Source organism: Daldinia loculata, assembly GCF_022478755.1.
Source record: "Daldinia loculata strain CBS 113971 unplaced genomic scaffold F4817scaffold_12, whole genome shotgun sequence".
Classification (NCBI taxonomy): Eukaryota; Fungi; Ascomycota; class Sordariomycetes; order Xylariales; family Hypoxylaceae; genus Daldinia; species Daldinia loculata.
In genome coordinates, this window is record NW_026054866.1 from 360,922 (window position 1) to 379,488 (window position 18,567).

The following is an 18,567-nucleotide window of genomic DNA, read 5'->3' on the forward strand; positions in this document are numbered from 1 at the left end:
TCATGAAATGAATGTGGCGGGTGATTACACTTGGCTAAGACGACATGGATACACACGACTTAGAGGCAAAGGATGGAGCTGCAATTTGTGATGGCATACCCAGACGGTATCGGCAGCATCTATTTAATAAAACGAGAACAAGAGTCAAATTATTGTTTATTCGATACGGAAGACTTGCAATCCTTGTAGCATAGCATAGGCGTTACGGATTTGGCCTTCTTGGTGTCAAGCAGGTTATTTGCAAGAAATTGCCTAATGAATTTATCTTGATTGGCCTTACCTTATGTGCAAGCTCGTATTTGACAATTAGCTTTGTAAGACCATGCAAAGCGAGCAGTCATAGCTATGGTCAACTCAAAATTAACAAGCTAAGCCCTTATTCCGTCTGATCTCTTAGCATACCGAGCGACCGACCGGCAGCTTACTGCCAAACGTTGGAGAATAGATCATCACCCCCGAATCCGCTACCGGATTTTGATCCGCCGTTGTTGGAATTTCCACCTGTGCTACTAGTCCAACCTCCGAATTCCTCGTCTGCTGCCACCTTTGGGGCAGCGGTAAACCCTCCAGAGATACCAGGTACCAAACTCTGACTGGCAAAAGATCCACCGGTACTGCCCCAGGCGCCAAAGTCGTTTCCGCCGCTTATAGGGGACTTAGCTGCCAGTGGACTCTTGGGAGCGGGAGCTGCAGCTGGACTGGGTTCAGGAGCACTCCACGCATTCCCCCAGACTTCCGAATTATTAAATGCAGATGTGCTCAAAGAGGAGGTTGTATTTGTAACTGGCGCCGGTGCGGGGATCGGCTTTGATTGGTTTGCGGAAAGGTTGAAGATAGAGTCAGTAGTTGATGAAGACATGGGGGTTGGCTTGGACGGAGCCTGTTGAGCAGGGGCAGACCAGTCGAAGAGATCGCCCAAGGCTGCCGAAGAAGATTGTGTTGGTTTTGACGGAGCGGCCGATATACCAAATGCGCCGAAGCTGTTAGATGGCGATACTGAAGGCCTCGGCTGCTGCTGCGGTGCCGATTGAGCGGGCTTGGGGTCAAAGAAGCCACCCCCACTGAGACCAGAGAATGACGAAGCCGCAGGCTGGGGGGTGGATCGGCTGCTCGATAAGTTCGATAGACTGGCAAATGCATCGTTCTGTGGACTCTTCGGCGGTGGTACTTTTCCAAAACTCAAGCCAGCAAAAGCGTCTTCCAGCCCCCCACCAGTTGACTTCTGAGGTTGGTGTCCCATCGTCGGGGATTGCAAGGGGGATTGCATCGCTCCAAAACCCCCGAATGATCCGGAAGAGGAGTGTGACGGCTGCTGTGGCGCTTGTTGAGGCCGTGGAGCCGAAGCATAGAGAGATAGAATAGACTGTTTAAGGTCAGGCCTCGATTGACTGCCTGTTCCACCTGCGTTATTCGTACTTGCTGGGCGCGGAGGTGCAGCCGGTGCTTCGCCAAAAAAGTCCAATCCCAGGAGCGAGTCCTTAGTGTTTACTGCTTTTGGAGGAGCCGGTGCTGATTTGGGAGGAACTTGCGAAGAAGCCGGACCGGCGGTACTCGCTCTCGGGGGGATATCATCGCCACCGATGAGATCTGCTTGAGGAGCTGGAGGTGCTATACCACGCGGCGCAGCTTGTTTCCCACTAGAGCTTTTCCGAATTGACTCCTTTCTGTCTATACTTTGCTTCTCTTTCACGATGCTTAGTGGAACATCATCATCGCCTTCAACATCTAGGCTCGCAGGATCTGGCATTGGCCCATCCATTACCCATCTCTTAAGTTCGTATTTGGTTCTGATGAAGTTCTCGATCTTTGCTTCGGAGGGGACATGGCCAGTAGCCAGCTTCGATTCCCAATATTTGTTGGCGCGCGCATTGCCCCAGCTCAGGACACTTTGTAGTTGCTCATCTGTCCACGAATCCAGATCAACCGACTTGACTCGCGATATGTGAGTTCCCATTCCTCGATGAATTCCCGAGCAACGAATGCAGATAAAGACACCCAAGTTCCAGCTCGCCCATCGCGGATCTATAATAAAGCGTGAGTCCAATAGGTCGGAATTAGTAGACTAGGTATGTTTAAAGGGACGCACGTTTATTTCGTTTGCAGTCGGCGCATATCTTGTTGGAGTCTAATTTCAAGAGACTCTTAATGGTTTGTTGATTTTGGGCTGCTCGTTCAGCAGCTGGGTTGGGAGGCCGTCTAGACATGGCGTAATCGCTACCGACAACAAACAGGAATAGACGTGAAATATGTGAGTTATGAAGTTGACAGTTTTGCAGACCAAAAGTAAAGGTAAGGAAGTAAGTGGTTGGAAAGGGGTGCCTAAAGCAGTGTTGTTGAAAGGAGATAGTACCTAATTGATCGTGTGGCAGTGATATGGAATTCTAAAGTGCAACGAATGAAACTGTGGCTTTCCTCGATTTGGTCTTCGGTCTTGGTCTAAGCGCTCAAGTACTTCGTACCTACGTAGTTATTACATTATGCCCACCTACAATGACTGGGACGTCGCATATCGGAAAGCGCGATTTTGAATTAATCCGTTATCTTTGTTCTTGATATCTAACCGCGGACCTTGTTTGTAGCAACGCCGTGGGGCACTTCATGCACTAAGGCATTCGAAGTGTGGCAAAAGGTTTAAGATCTATGGGGCAAGTCACTGACGACATCTGCATAATTCCATCCATGTCTTCGGTAGCGCGGCTTTAAAGCATTTCTTATACTACATACAACTTCCTCCAAATAGCGAAACGGTGATTCCAAATCGTAGCATCAAATCTCACATAATTCTATACCATAATTCCAATTCTTAATGCCATCAACCAATATATAAACCTATTCTCATATCATCACAATCAATGCGATTACCCCAATTCTCTAACTTATTCCGAGCTTTCTTTACATTTTCTACTCCAACTAGGGTTCGTCCTTTAGCTCATCAATCACTACGCCACAACGCAACACCATTGAAGTCTATGCCAACTATTCCATTCATAGGAAGTCTGTTCGGCTCAAGCTCTAGCCAATCAAACAATATGTCGTATCCGGACCAGAGAACACCTGACGAATGGCGCGCCGTTCTGACTAAAGGTATATCCGGTCTTCTCCCAGAATGAACATCGCCCCCATCTGCGCTCGGGCACTTACTTACGTATATTTCCCAGAACAATTTAGAATTCTCAGAGAAAAAGGTACCGAGGCACCAGGGTCTGGGAAATACGATAAATTTACCTCCGATTCTGGAGTGTATACATGTGCAGGCTGTAATGCGCCCCTATACAAGGCAAATCACAAATTCAAGTCTGGCTGCGGTTGGCCGGCATACTTCGACAGCATTCCCGGCGCTGTGACAAGACATACTGACAGCTCATGGGGTATGGAAAGAACAGAGATTTGCTGCGCTAATTGCGGTGGTCATCTTGGCCATGTTTTTAAGGGAGAGGGATATCCAACCCCAACGGATGAGAGACACTGTGTAAACAGTATCAGCTTAAACTTCTCCCCAGAAGATAAACCAGCCCAAGGAGGAGAGAAATAGAGTAGGGTAAATATCTTGGAAGTCATATTGAAATTATTTCGTTGTTTTCAGGGACTGAATATATAGCAGTCGGAGGTATGAGACGGGTAGAGCTATTCAAAAGCGAAATTACTATTCATATACTACCTGTATTTCGTATAAATGGTTTAAATTCTCAATATGGAGTATCATGTCTCTTTTTCTAACAGGATAAAATATGGGGACGTACGGGTGCTCTTTCTCGGGAGTTTGTATAGCGTTTAGACCTCCTCAATTCCCAAATATAGTTAAGAAAGGCTCATTAGGTTGCTAGAAATGGTCAAGGGTTTTACATAGTTCTCACCACCTACGAAATCTTCATCGTAAAAGAATGATGAACCTACCCCTGTTAGTCGTATAGCAGTATGATTTCTTTTAAGGATGATGACTAGAACCGGGGCAACGCAAAGTGCCTTCTGAATTTTATAGTGCCTGCAAATGTATAATCATTATCTGTGCAAAACGTGAGAAATCCCGGGAGCAACTTCTGAACTTAGCACACTATAGTCACACTATAGTCTCATAGTAATAAACTTTCATTTTGGGACCAGAATCCCAAAGCCCGAAGCCCTAAGTCAGCCCGAGCCGTTCCTTGCCCTATTTCTAAACAGTAAAACAATTTTCGTTCATATAAGGGCGTAACCAACTTTCCTCCATACATTATCTATTCCGACTCTTAGAAGCCATATTTCTATCGAGTCACTCTTCCTATTTTCCACCCAAACCAAACATACTCATTGTTCCAACATGGATAGCCAAAGCAGGACCGCAACTCCGACCCCTAGTCCAACTACTGATTGGACTCCCAAACAATCTCCTACTACGCCCGATCTATCCTCTCTTCCGAAAAAAGAGTCTCGGGTGAAAGATAGCGCTCCAGGGGCATCGGTCGAAAGCACTCCAGTGCCCTCGTCAGGTGAATCCATCGCAGACACCGTAGTAGCGACATCGTCACAGTCACAACCGTCTCCAGAACGACATGGTCTAGCATCGGCATTGCCAAGAGTCATTATTATCTATCAGAACGGTTGTCATTCGAGATTGCGCTCCATCTATGACAAGGAGGCCCGCGAATACATCTACCATCACAACAGGGACGCGGATAAGCCTATCAGAATGGCCTTTGTCAAAGGACATATCGAGTCCCTCCACGATATCAACACGGGTCGTTTCCTATACATTCGTGGCATCACACATAAGAAGCAAAACTAAGCGCCAGCGACAGCATTATTCGCCTTACTCTGCAAAGAAGCATCAGGTACTTAGTCCTCCCTCTGGCCTGCGTGCAAGTCATTAATACAGCGTATACTAACTACACATTGATTCAAACTTTAGCGGATACAGTTATTAGCTACACTTTGGCTTGATATTTTAGACTTCGGATGGAATTCCTCATTTACACACATGTCGTTACGGACGCATTACGACTAGCATGGACCATCAAGTTTCGCATATCGGCGCACATTCATTTAACAATCACCCCAACGACTAAATTTTGGCGTCGGGTTTTGTTTTAAGATTGGGTTGCTTATAGCACGATTACCAAGCCTATATTAGAGGCGTCAGAGGCGTCAAAAGCGTTAAAAGTATAATGGATATTCATTGTTGGACATGGACATCATGAAGCTTTAACCATAGATACGCAGTCTCTTAATATAATGTTTCTCTTTAACTAGCATGCTGTCCTACCACTACTGGCGCGCTACCTATCGTATGATACTTACACGGCCGCAGAAAGGCTATAATTCTAGAACACACAGCACATACAAAATCACGTCAACTGTTCCATACTAATTGGTCTTTTTCATAGTAAACGACCCCTTTTCCCCTTCTGTGTAATACGACATTGTTCAGCTGTTAGTAACGTTACACGTCCGCGTACTTATTCATATTTAGCCATAATCCATATTTGCGCAGTCCAAAAACACAGCATATGGCGCCATTCTCAAAGTCTTTAAATTCTATAAAATCCAACTTAACATCCGAGGATTTACGCAGGAAAGTCTAATACACCGTCTTAGCTTATACTTTACACCAGTAAAACTGATACCTGTCAAAAAAATGCTCGCTGACATTCTCACTTTAGCGACTACCACCGCAGCAGCAACAATTCCAAGAAATGCGGCAACACCATCCGCAGATTATATCTGGGATATCCTGAAGTGGCAAGCTGGGCAGTCTCATGGCGCCCCAACTGCGCCGCTGACAGCACACTGTCACGAGGTGGAACGAAACAGCATGGAAACAACTTCGTTGTTCCGCGAGGAACTCTAAACTAACTACGAGGGTCTTACGCCTATTCATACTAACCCTATACTTTGTTCTAGATGTCTCATCTAGAATCCTGACACACACTACTGTGAGCAGTTGTTTTGATTATTATCTGGCCTTAGGCCACTGATCTCGAGACGGTTTCATATTTCATCCGTGCTAAGTATTAACCAGACTTCAATGTATTTGCATCCGAGTACGGTTACGGGCCGACACGGGTCCCGGGCTTCTTCGTACATTGCGCTGGACATGCTGACGGGAAGCCCCTGAGCTCAGAGTACACGAACTGTGATCTGGAAAAGGCCGATGAAACTGCCGACGCGGCTGTATTTGCGCGTGTACTTCCCGATCCGAACCTCACTAAAGCTCATATTGCTATTAGTTATCTATTCAATGCCGAGGAGTATGTTGACTTGACCGTTAACTATTTTGCGTCACGGTGTATGTGTGCTAATATGGGATTACAGCGGATCAAAGACACGACGTAACTTTACTGTTGTCATTGTGGAGGACTGGGCAAGGGAGAGACCGCCTCATAACTTTACCGTGGTGCCGACTGAAGTTTCGTAAGCTCAAGTCCTTTTTTTAGTAGTAATGTTTCATCAGAGCCAAGAGATCCAGCAAACTTCCATTATATATACTCTCCATCTTAGCATGTACTTTCATCAGAGCGAATAGTCGCCGGTGTCACTGGTAAAATGGAAACTGTTCAGAGTCACCATGATTCTGATAGATCTATATTTCAACAGTCATGTGTATCTGCGGGCAGAAAGAGCGAATAAAAATGATTACGGGCCCCAGGTTTTGCCGCTGAGTCTATCTTGGAGCTTTTTCGATATTGTGGCTCGTTGAATGCATAATTTTATTATATAATTCATATCCATGGTTTAGATCTACTATATCTGACTAAATGACTACCCTATCTGCAAAAGAGTTCTAGTAAATAGGTACGACCCTTATATCTTTCACTAACCGTATGAAGAAATTGTCATGTAGGTATAATATATAATATAGAGTATACCCCTTGCTATATACAGCTCCTCCTAAACACAGGCTTTTTCCGTATGATATTAGTACAGTAGAGAGTTCCACGATAATCTTCTTGTTGATTTTGGCCGTAACAGAAACGGATTTATCCCTAACATGCACTTTAGTTGTGCATTACTTCCATTCGGCTCGAAGTTGGCAAAGGGGTGTCAACTAAGACCCCTACTGTTAGAGACATAACATAACGACCCTTTCAAAAGAAAATTTCAGATTATGCACTTTTTGTCATAGATCTAGTCCTACTAAGTAGATACTACATTACCTTAGGTACCTGTCAGCTAAGCGTTTATATATGGTGGTCTCTCCACTATAAGTAGTATAGCTCGAACTTATAATCTTAGCCAACACACTATTACACACACTTAGATCTTTGGCACCTATATATGACTGATCGTAGCTTGCACGCGATATATGTCCAATTAGGGGTTGGTTCTGTCTAGTCTGGAATATTCTTTATTACCCCAACAGGCCGAAAACGACCAAATATCTACGCAGACTTCTCAAGACCCCAAACTACATCCGTAACACGAACACAGTAATACTTCCCAGGACCAAAAAAGCCTTAGCCATCGCGACGACCACTCCGTTCTGCAGGCTACCAGGTGCCTGCGACCTCTCATCCTAGCTACTCTTGGGCGCCCTACCGTTGTAGTCGACACCCGACTCAGCGGCGTAGTCGCCGAAGCAGTCGTAGTCGAAGTCGATCTCGTCGATGCGGTCCTTGAGCACCGACACCACGTTGTCAAATGCGCAGAGCCCGTGCGGGTCGGCGGGGCAGCCGGAGTAGGAGTCCGCGATGGGGATGACGGCGTCGTTTCTAGGGAATTTAATGAGTATATTTCGTTGCATAGCAATGTGGATATTGATGGAAAGTGGGAGGAGACTTACACAATGAACCTGATCTGCTTGGTGGGTTGGTAGGTCGAGCATTCGAGAACTTGAGTGGTGAAGTGGGTACCGAATGGCACGAGCTTGCTGGATGAGAAGCTGTTCTCTCTTTGGTTTTCTTGGGGGTTTAGGGGAGGTCCTTTGAACAATGCCGACAGGTTGAAGGCGGTAAGGGTGTCGAGGACAACAACTTCGTGGGTGGCATCGGCGTAGATGGACTGGTTAAGGGGGAAGTAGGTGGACGAGTTGTCGAACGTCTGGTTCAGAGCTGACCAAGCCTCTGGGTATTCACCTGTGAAGCGCGCGACGAACTCCTGTAGGTAACCTTTACCCTGGGCAGCAGCGACAGGTGACCCGGGACCGTTGTTGTAGTAGAACGACTCAGATAGGTTAGTATGCTTAGTTACGAGAAAGTGATGGTGAAGAAGATTGATATGTTACGACATACAAGATCAAAGTAGTACTCAAAGTTCAGGAAATCCTCCTGGCTAAACAGTCCACAGAACGCAGAGTACCCAAGGGCATTGGTTTCATAAGAGCAAAGTTGAAGCATCGCAATGACATCGGTGGAAGTGAACTCGATACCAGAAACCTTAGACATATCAGTAACTTGTTGCTCCCTTTTCTCTTGGGCTGTTTAGTAGGCTCACCTGTGAGTTTAGACGAGCAAGGGTAGCGTTGAAAGCATTTTTCGCAAATTTCGAGGCCATCGAGCTCCCAATGTTCCCCCGACCAGCGACATTGGAATTGTCACAGACATCGTAGGGGGCACCTGAGTTATTCACGCCAGGTGCCTCTACAAGAATCTCGATGTTCACTTGATCCAAATACTCAGGTACGCCAAAGAAGCCGGCCGCGAAGTTCTCGGCAGTCTTAACCATACGGTCCTGAGACTGGGTCCGGAAGACGGGAATGGTGCCAGCTTCGGTAAAGTTATTAAGCAGGTGGCCGTAGAGTTGGCGGTGCTGAATACCGAGGAGAAACTCCTGGCTCCTACCGAACGGGGAAAGTAGTTCACCGCCCAGCTTATAGGTCCAATCGGATAAGAATGTTAGGTCACCCTTAACCTGCAGCCCTTGCTTAGTAGCTTTCGCAATCTTGTTCGCGAACTGGGCCGGCGCGGCGCCGGTAGTGGGGTATCTGGCACCATGACGATACAAGAGATGTACCTGAGTGACACTGCAGCCAGGCGGTGCGAGGGGGCTTGTATCTGGCAAACCAAAATCGGCAGAAGATAGGGAATACCAAGGCGACAAGTTGCCCCAATATTTGGTGATATCGAACTTGTCCGATGTCTCGCTTTGGCCGTGAGGCTGCGGCGCGACTAACGGGAACTGGTTCGTCGGTCCCCGATTGTACGGATACGCCGCCGCAGTTTGAATTGCGGCGGGCTCGACGCCTGTTGGTGTCGGTCCTGGGAATCCGACTTCAGCCTCTGGCGGGAAGAGTGCAGAGTCGACCGAGGCTTATCATTTTGTTAGTAACTGACTACTATATATACCTATGTACGCTAATGAAATTAGTAGTACGTACTGCTCGGTGGTGGAAAGAGGTCCGAGGTGGCCGAGCCGGCGTGGGGTGCGGCCGTGACAAAGGCGGTATCGTCAGCCGCGGTACTGGACTGAACCAGCAGGGCTGACAAGACAACGGCGGCAGTAACAAGCTGCATCTTCTTGTATTGGACTTAGCTAGGTACTACCTAAGCTCTAGCTGAAATGACAGGAATGCCAAGTGACGGGTTATCAGGAGCTTGACTATTCCGTAGAGCTACCAAAGCTTGATTCTTATACCTAGGTGTTGCGGGAAGGGCACGCGTTGTAATCAATTGACCTATCAACAACACGGATAAATACATGTGCTTGGCTAACGCCCCCTGGATGTTGATCCTTTCGATTACCTAGGATCCTATCGTAAAATGCGGGCGTTGTTGGTCCAATAAGAGGCACAGCATCGTTCCAATAACGCGGAACGGAACCCAGCTGAAAAGCAACATCCGCTCCATGTGGGGGGGAACTGCTTCGAATCTGCCATGATGATTTATAGTTAACCATGACACATTGACGGTATGTCTATTTACCTGTAGATAAATAGAGTTGGGGTAAATACAATGTAAGTTGCCTGTATGTAAAAAGAAGTGGAAATGTGACGATATATATAATTAGAGGAAAAGCTGCAATTGCTACTTCTATAACCTAGAACATTACATGCAGGTACCTACCTAGGTAGCTAACTACATCAATAGAACTAAGCAATTAAGGTTATAGATAGAGTTAAGGTACCTTATCCACGCTACCCCGGTACTCCTCATATCTCGGGCCAACGTCATATTCCCGTGCCTATCCCGAGTGTCAATCGTAAACACTATCCCACACTAGGTGCTTAATAATTCAGTAGACATTATAAACGCAACGTTGTTTTTATTTTATTGTCAACTGCATGTTCTATATACCGACTAGTTCGGTCTGCCAAGCTAAATTTGCAGTCGGACTAGACTACCCTTGCAATTGTTGATGACGGCAACACTCCAGTTCCTGAGCTGCACGCCGGGAAACTCCATATCTTGTGTAAAACTTTACAAGATCTGGTAGTTGTAATATTTCTGGTGGTTAGCCTGCTTGCTAAGTGCCCACTCCTTTTGTCTCGCCGCCTTATGCTCTTGCTTACGGCTTCTCTGTTCGGCACGAGCCACTTCCTTCTTCTTCTGGTCTGTCACTCCTAACATACCAATTCCACCATTCGCTCGGCTTACAACGGCACCGTTACGCCCGCGACCTTCACGTCGAGAAACCTGGCCGTTGCCGTTGCCGTTGCCGTTCTTAGCATCATCGTCAACTTCCATGGCATCACCCTCAGATGAAGCTGCTTCAATAGCAAGTCTCTCCGCACGTTCCTCGGCTGAAGGGTGGTTGTGTAGGTTCTGACGATAATACTTAGCCAGAGATCGGTGGCCCACCGCACGACCTGAAGGAAGATGTAGCTCGGTATCATCGTAAAAAATGGCACGATGATGTTTGTGAGCATGCGAGTGCCATCCATCCATTTGATGGTGGTGTCGCGGATCGTGAGATGAGTGGTGAGGATGCTTCTCGAGCCGTTCGTACTGCCGATAATGGTGATCAACGGGAATAGGTCCCAAATCTTCAGACTTGCAAGACGAAGTAGAGCTGTCCGTTTCCCAACCTTCATCTTCCATAATCTCGTCTCCGTTTTCTCCTACAGCCTTGGCTGATCGTCTGGCCCCGAGCTTAGCTCCCCCGTTCTGCTTACCATCATCAACTGACTCATCTTCCGAGTCTTCGCCATCTGAGTATGTGCTTCTGAAGTCATAATAATCACCAATGTCGACCTGCTCATCTTCTGAAGTATAAGGTATCTTGCAATGACCCTTATCACGCATATGCGTTTGTACAGCAATTGCGCTGTTCTTAACTTTCCCGCAGTACAGACATTCATGGAATTCTTGAATCCGCTGTTGTAATGCGCCAACAAGGCCATCTAGATCAACTAGATATTGCTTCTCGGGAATAAACATGCTGTGGATGCGCTCCATGTGAACAACGTTTAACGGGACGGTTGGTGAGTCATAATTACAGAATAAGCATGACTTCAACGTAAGATTCGGAACCGGTGTTGAAGTGCCAGATATAGCCTCGCTAGGATCTTCCGACACGGGATGTTCTCTCTTGTGCTGCGCCTCGGCTGAAGGATGGGGATTTGATGGGCGCTTGACTGGGGAAGGACGTTCTGTTAAACTAGCCTTTTGAATACCTTCAACTACTTCGTTGAACTCATCTTTAGCAACAGAATCGACTTCGCTATTATTTGAAGGCACAGGGTCGCCGAGAGAGAAGGTAGAGCTCATAACGGAACTAGCATCATCGTGATTGGATCCCCGGTTTTGCACCGCTGCCTCTCGTGCCTTATGTTTCTGACTCGAAATATGATTTCGGAAAGAGTTCTCGCTATAGTAAGTCCGTTGACAGACCTCGCAAATTTGTTGAAATCCGGCACGGTCGGCTTCCGCGCTGGTCGCAGCACGGGCTTGTAGGACCTTTTCAGTGAAGACCTCAGATGCAATTGGAGGCAGTGACGCAACGCGACGCTTAAGGTTGTATCGACTATAGAAGTGAAAGCACGATACACGTTAGATTAATAATTCCATAGATGTAAAAATAGACAAAGGGGAAAACATACTGCCAATCACTCTTCATGTGACCTTTCTGGGTATCAGCAAAGCGGAAGGCTACTTGGCACGTGTTGCAAGTGTATTGATGGGAAGATGGCGCGGGTTCCTGCTTATTAGACAGAGCCGTGCCGGCCGGTCTGCTCCCCGTGATGGTAGCCATTGTTGTTGGGGGAGTACAAATGAGGATCTTGTGATTTGATTGCAACGGTTACTAGAGTACCTAGGTTGAAACAAAAACCGATGCTTCTACGAAACACGGGAGATGTCAACAATGGAAGCGCCGGTTGGATAAAAGTTTCTTAGGTAGTTTTAATCCTGGCTGGTGAACTTTTGTGTGTAGCGCTCCGACAAGGAGGGGGAGGGGTTGATGAGGCTTTAATTTTGATGCGACTAGGTCACAGCGTCTCGAATGCCGTTGTACTAAAATCTGAGCGATTTCAAAGCGCAATCCGGAGAAAGGAAGGCCAGGATTTTATGGGGAATTAGACAATCAGGCTGAAATAGATTTTGAATTGTTTACAAAGAAGTTGTGGCCTACTGTCGGACTGATGTGTCACAAAGGTCGCACGCCGAAGTGGAAATGGAATTGATCAGAGTTACAGAAATATAGAAATCCAAAATTAAATCGTTGAAATTCTGCTTAGACGGAGTGGCGTTGGTGGGGCTATTTTTACCCTCCTTCTTCTTGCCTTACCATTCTTTGCCGAGAAAATTATTTTAAGTTGTACTCATACGTCAGTTCTAGAACCATCCCACAGGTATCGAGGCTGAGTCTTAGCAGGTACACTGGTACATTAAATAGGTACATTGTAATCTGACAAATGACTGCCGATAAGCGCTTGGCCAATCCCTTTCTTAAATGCATATATACCTTAGTCACTCATCTTGTTTGTAACAGAAAACTGAAAGTCCTTTCATCTTTGAGCAATCATAATGCGGATTAACTGGAATGTACGTGTATGCATAATTCACATTATCGTCTTTACGTTGGATTTGCGGAACGGTTTATCTGATTACTTATGGGTATATGTCTATGTCTTTTGAAGTAGTGAATAATACTCTTCTATTAACCTGATACTCAAACATGACTTAATACTATCAATTCATATTAAGTCTTCGGATACATACCTATAGTGTTAAATCCGAGCAGGTCTACCTGCCAGCAGGTTCCAACTACTGTAGTAAAATAATACAAGCTTATTTAATGCGTAAAAACTATCTTTAAATAAGGTAGGTATTATCCTAATAGCCCAGAGGCACTATACTCGAAAGCTACCTAAGTACATATATAAGCTAGCACTAAACTTTACTAAAACTAGCGGCACGTGTTGTGCATTCTTCTTCCCGTTATAAGTAAATATTGATATTAAGAAAGCTTCAAGTACATATTTATACCTACCTAGGTAATGTATCGTAAAAATCAAAATACATTTACATGATAGATTAGGTACCTAACATATTTACATCCTGGGATTTCCCGCTCATTGGGTGGGATGGGGCTGTGGGGGATAGGTAATACACCCTTAGGTAAAATTCATGCATCAGACTCTTCATGCATGTAGTGTACATGACGCTAGAACCAATAGACAAGCCAATAGAAAGGGATGGGGATGCATTCAGCCTTGGAAACTTCATACGTTCTCGTTGTTGCGTGCGGCTCGGAGCTGATACCCACCAGTACTACGATATCACGACCGCCTACCTATCTACCTCATTTATATCATTTATTATATCATTTATACCCGGTCGCGTGTATCATTGACAGTTGACTAATAACTTTATCTGATAAACTTCAATACCTACACTTTCCTTCGTTATGTTGATGACCTAAGCGTATATATACCTACCTAATATAACCGAGGATTGCGCGATCCTAATTGCCGTATTCTCTACCTACCTACATACCATACCTACCTACCTACCTTACCTACATACCTTACCTACATACCTTACCTACATACCTACCTAATCTATCCTTCCTAATTTCCTCCCTGTACTTCTTTCAAACATTTAACGCCTTCGATTAAATTTTGTTGTCGGCTTTCGCGACCTCGATAAATCTCCCCCGCCATCGAGCTTCTACCACCGAAATCTACACCTACTACGATCCGACCTTTGCTTCCTATACGGGGGGCTTGTCTATACCATATGTCATGACGCGGGAAGTAAATCGGCCAGCGGACGATGGTCCTGGCCACAATGCCCTCGAGGTTGACATCATAGCTGCTCTCTGGGAACAAGTCCCCTTTCCACGGTTACCCGCAGATGCGCCATCCGAGATCAAAGAACTCGTTATCGATGTCGAGAATCCCAAGAGGGTTTACGCTATCTATCGCACCAGTCGTCGCCATGATCTCCAGTTACTAGTCGAGAAGTAAGTCGTCCAACTCTGCGCATATTCTCCAATTGCTCAGCTAACTTGCTATAGGTTCATAGCCCAACTGCGTTACGGATGCGGCTTCAGTGCCTGTACTACCCCGTCGTGTTTTAGTTGCCGAAAACGACTGGCTGGTAAAGCCCCGATTCGCCGATATAATCCTACCAGTGCAAGGACTCTGGCCATATTCATGGCAAGCCAGGACGATGCCGATAGTCGACTCTGCCCCCATTTACACCCTCCGACCGGTCCTAGCGATGCTATAAAACCACTCATATTTGGCCTAAAGCGTGCGGCATCTTCCAACGATGCAAGCGGTCCGGCTTACACGGGCCTAGGGCCAAAGCTCAAGTCTACCAAGGGAGCTCCAGGCCGAGTAGCGTTGAAAAGGGGACAATCACCGATAGCAAGCTCCTCGCCATCTGCACAGATGAATCGGAAGGGGACTGGCCAGAACCATAGCAGACCTCCCGAAGTTGATGCGACGAAGACTGAGCTACCATCACAACCGGATGGTATGGATGGAATACAGATTACTGAAAAGTCGATTAGCAAGGATTACCGCTCGTTCGCTGCTAATGTGTTTGGATCTGTCGCGTTTAAGATGTTGGAGTGGTTAACACCGAATAATATGGAAAGTATGTCAAAGAGAGTCACGGCCGTAGATAATACACTAGAGTCTATTGAACGGCTTCGAGAAACCGTATCTCAATTAGGAGGCCAGAGCGGAAGGACTAGTCCAACGTCTACTCCCTCGAGACCCGAATCAGAGAACGAAGTCGGTCCTAGGGGGGCTTCTGAGGTTCATCGATATACTACACGAGCACTCTCACCTAAGAACGAGGTTACCGGGTTCTACCAACGAGTACATTCTGAGCGCTCGTCAGTTTCTAACTCGAATCCTCAAACCCTACCACCACATCAAAGGAGGACTTCTAATACCCGGATTCGTCCATCCTCCGTTTCCAAGTCGCAGACTAAAGTTGTGCCCGAGCCTTCAGTCGACTCTATCGTAGACGAAACAGGGCTCATATCGCCTAACATTCCTACCCAGCCAGAAAAAGTATCTAAAGGACTGATTCGGCCTCCGCCATCTATAGCGCGACCTGCGTCTCAGGTTATGGAGAGCGATGTTCATACACTGCCGGAAAGGGAAATTGTAGGGCCTCCTAGTCCTCACCCCCACATGGATGAGCATTGCTTTCAATTGGATGCAATCAATGGCGAAGAGACATCAAGCAGTGCAGAGACTACGCGGTCCCTAGACGCACTTGATGACTCTCAAGATGCTCTAGACGCTCTAGAAACTACCGGCAAGACAGATCCAACGTCCGAGCTGGATTGCTACTTACCACAATCGCTGTCACGCTTTAATGTCCAAGCAATCAATTTCATATGCGACGTTTTACAAGAAGACGCTACCTCTGAGAGGCATCTCCTAGAGCCACCAACCGTCGATGAATCTATTAGACGGTCGTCAAACCGGCTCAAGTCGTGGAGGAGGAAAAGGAAATCCCAAGCCTCTTATCCACAAGATCTCAGGTTACAATGGAAGCTGTTTGTCGAACAGAGCATATTCCATGTCCTGAGCGACCCTCAGGCCGTATTGGACTCGTTTACCAGCGCCAATGGTACTATTGACTCGCAAACACTATGGTACTGCATGTTACGCTTAACAAGAGTAGCACCCAACCTCGTCTTCGACAGCCTCTGGATTGCCCTGGCGGCTCTCTTTGCGCCGCCGAAGACCTTACAATCTATGAGGTCGCCGACTTCAAAGATGTTCCTTGGTGTTAAAAAGTCATTTACTAATGTAGAGGCTGCATCGCTCATGTCTGTATGCTTTCACGCTCTAGTCGCTGCGGCACCATTAGTAAATGATTCAAGACAATTAAATGACATGTCTCGTATTAGAGCCCACGGGCTATCGCTCGCTGGTGGCGGTACAGTTGCGAGACAGCCAACTTCCTTGTGTTTGCAATATGAAGACGCCTTCACAGATAGCATGGCTCTCCGGTTAGCAAGAAGGCTACTTAGGGTGATCCCAACACGCCGATATTTCGACGAGCTGATTGAACTAGACTTAGATAAGGAGGGCGGAGTTAAAGAACCTGATGTCGTTGAGTTATTACTATCGCACCTCGAGTCTTCTACGCAGTCAACATTACATTTTTCAAAAGCTGAGCGAAGCATGCACGAAAAACGAATTCCGGTTTTGCTTTTGGATTGGGCAAGAGCCGTGATGCTTCATGAATGGGAGGGCAAGCCAGATATTTCTGGGGATGGCCCCTTTGGTGGTGCCCTCTCGCTGATGACGGCTATGTGTTAGTATTCCCGTGTGATTATAAGAATTTTAAACTGACAGTCGAGTAGATCAGAAGCGCCAATCTCTCCTCCTAGGTGACGTGCATTTTCGCGCCGAATATTTTGGCGACCGTCTCGATCCTATTCAGATGCCGGTTTCATGGCTATCCTTTACCTCGACTAGGCAAAAGGTTCATATATTGGATTATCCGTATATTTTTAATCCCACGTCGTTGGTTTCATACTTTAGGGCTATTAACTTCTCACGGATGAGTCGTTCTTACGAAGAGTCTACCTCGTTGCAAAGTCGAATTAACGCCATCATTGCCCCTGACAGCCTCGTCACAGAGTCGCACCAAAAACACGTGCTTCAAGATCTATTGAAGATTCCATCATCCAAATACCTAATCCTTGACATCAGCCGTAAAAACGTGCTTAGGGATGCCTTTGACCAACTCTGGCGACGGCAAGAACGCGAGCTTATGAGGCCGCTAAAGGTCCACCTCGGAGAAGACAGTGGGGAGGAAGGGTTCGACTCTGGTGGTGTACAACAGGAATTCTTCCGTCTCGCCATTGCCGAGGCTTTAGATCCTACGTACGGCGCCTTCGTCATCGACGACAGGACGCGGATGACGTGGTTTCAGCCCGGTTCTGTCCAACCGGAGTGGAAATTCGAACTAATCGGGCTGCTTATGTCGCTGGCGGTTTATAATGGACTGACTCTTCCAATCACATTCCCAAAAGCCCTATACCGCAAGCTTCTAGGTGAGCCCGTCACAGAGCTACACCATATCGCTGATGGGTGGCCGGACCTCGCTAATGGATTAACCAACATTCTTGAATGGAATGAGAAGGATGGCTCTATAGAGGACGTTTTCGTTCTAACTTACGAGTTTTCCACGTCCATGTTTGGCCAGCCCGTCTCACGCGAAATGGAGTCGTCGAATTCGATATCCTGGCCACAATTCTCCAGTCATCCAGAGTCTAGTCCCCTCTCGGCATCTAACCCGAGCGATGCACCGCTAGTTACAGGCGATAACCGTAACGCTTATGTGAGCGACTACATCCGATACCTAACCGACGTCTCGGTCGCTCCCCAATTCGACGCCTTTGCCCGTGGTTTCCGGGCTTGTCTGCACCCAAAGTCCCTACAACTCTTGACGCCATCACTATTACAAAATCTCGCAGAAGGTTCGCAGGAGATCGACGTCGGAGAGCTTCGCCGCGCGGCACGGTACGTTGGTTGGGACGCATCGCATCGTACCGTGCGCGACTTCTGGTCTATTATTAAAAGATACGACAGCGATATGCGCCGCAAGCTGCTCGAGTTTGTCACTGCTAGTGACCGCGTGCCCGTCGGTGGTATGGCCAACATCCAGTTCGTTGTACAGAAGAACGGCGAGGAGGAAGGCGAACGTGGCCACTTACCCACCGCATATACGTGCTACGGTACCCTTCTGCTCCCAGAGTACCGTGACAAGGAAGTGCTCCGGGAGCGCCTATCCATGGCGCTCGAGAATGCTCAAGGATTCGGATTCGCGTAAACCGCGCCGTGTAGCCATATGGCATGGTATTACATCCTAGGTCAAATAAGGATATCTAATAGGGTAGTATTGACAGTGGTGTACTTCCAACCGACCGATTGGAAATGCTGTAAGGGAGGATAGAAAAAGTACCTATGTTCGACACGTAAATATATAGGCCTGGACAACCTAAAAAGGAAATCAAAATTAAAGAGAAGGTATAAGTACCTAAGCAACTGTCTCGTTTAAAGTATATATGAGGGGAGGGGGGGCGTATAGGAAGGCAAAAAAGACCCTAGTTATAAGTAGGACTTGGAGGGCGGGATATCACCTTACCTACTTCCATCGCCTATTACGCATTACATATTACACATTACACACGCCGTTACACTATTTACCTCGGGGTCGGAGTATGATGGAC

At 46.9% G+C, this 18,567-nt stretch overlaps 7 protein-coding genes across 7 annotated transcripts; 4 read left to right on the forward strand and 3 right to left on the reverse strand.

The window, feature by feature from the left end:
* Positions 1-45: 45 nt before the first annotated feature.
* Positions 46-2,471, reverse strand: F4817DRAFT_34548 (ArfGap-domain-containing protein). The gene is made up of 2 exons (XM_049304262.1): positions 2,087-2,471; positions 46-2,022 (listed from the first exon to the last, which is right to left on the reverse strand). Exons 1-2 carry the CDS (start codon positions 2,202-2,204, stop codon positions 422-424), a joined length of 1,719 nt encoding a protein of 572 aa, XP_049161097.1. The 5' UTR covers positions 2,205-2,471; the 3' UTR covers positions 46-421.
* Positions 2,472-2,589: 118 nt separating this feature from the next.
* F4817DRAFT_331459 (SelR-domain-containing protein) lies at positions 2,590-3,986 on the forward strand. Its single transcript, XM_049302511.1, has 2 exons — positions 2,590-3,084; positions 3,159-3,986. The coding sequence occupies exons 1-2, from the start codon at positions 2,853-2,855 to the stop codon at positions 3,530-3,532; spliced, it is 606 nt and encodes a 201-aa protein (XP_049161098.1). The 5' UTR covers positions 2,590-2,852; the 3' UTR covers positions 3,533-3,986.
* A 246-nt stretch (positions 3,987-4,232) lies between these two features.
* Positions 4,233-4,762, forward strand: F4817DRAFT_363694 (uncharacterized protein; the record flags this gene model as incomplete). The annotated part of the gene is made up of 1 exon (XM_049306669.1): positions 4,233-4,762. Exon 1 carries the CDS (start codon positions 4,298-4,300, stop codon positions 4,760-4,762), a length of 465 nt encoding a protein of 154 aa, XP_049161099.1. The 5' UTR covers positions 4,233-4,297.
* Positions 4,763-5,544: 782 nt separating this feature from the next.
* Positions 5,545-6,391, forward strand: F4817DRAFT_363696 (uncharacterized protein; the record flags this gene model as incomplete). Its single annotated transcript, XM_049306670.1, has 4 exons — positions 5,545-5,773; positions 5,891-5,909; positions 5,996-6,224; positions 6,289-6,391. The coding sequence occupies exons 1-4, from the start codon at positions 5,612-5,614 to the stop codon at positions 6,389-6,391; spliced, it is 513 nt and encodes a 170-aa protein (XP_049161100.1). The 5' UTR covers positions 5,545-5,611.
* Positions 6,392-7,176: 785 nt separating this feature from the next.
* F4817DRAFT_34614 (phosphoglycerate mutase-like protein) lies at positions 7,177-9,846 on the reverse strand. The gene is made up of 5 exons (XM_049304351.1): positions 9,290-9,846; positions 8,407-9,221; positions 8,205-8,348; positions 7,757-8,136; positions 7,177-7,685 (listed from the first exon to the last, which is right to left on the reverse strand). The coding sequence occupies exons 1-5, from the start codon at positions 9,423-9,425 to the stop codon at positions 7,490-7,492; spliced, it is 1,671 nt and encodes a 556-aa protein (XP_049161101.1). The 5' UTR covers positions 9,426-9,846; the 3' UTR covers positions 7,177-7,489.
* A 307-nt stretch (positions 9,847-10,153) lies between these two features.
* Positions 10,154-12,580, reverse strand: F4817DRAFT_331463 (C2H2 type zinc-finger-domain-containing protein). The gene is made up of 2 exons (XM_049302512.1): positions 11,951-12,580; positions 10,154-11,874 (listed from the first exon to the last, which is right to left on the reverse strand). Exons 1-2 carry the CDS (start codon positions 12,100-12,102, stop codon positions 10,329-10,331), a joined length of 1,698 nt encoding a protein of 565 aa, XP_049161102.1. The 5' UTR covers positions 12,103-12,580; the 3' UTR covers positions 10,154-10,328.
* Positions 12,581-13,903: 1,323 nt separating this feature from the next.
* On the forward strand, positions 13,904-18,492 carry F4817DRAFT_34691 (uncharacterized protein). Its single transcript, XM_049304480.1, has 3 exons — positions 13,904-14,316; positions 14,371-16,643; positions 16,693-18,492. Exons 1-3 carry the CDS (start codon positions 14,096-14,098, stop codon positions 18,165-18,167), a joined length of 3,969 nt encoding a protein of 1,322 aa, XP_049161103.1. The 5' UTR covers positions 13,904-14,095; the 3' UTR covers positions 18,168-18,492.
* Positions 18,493-18,567: the final 75 nt, after the last annotated feature.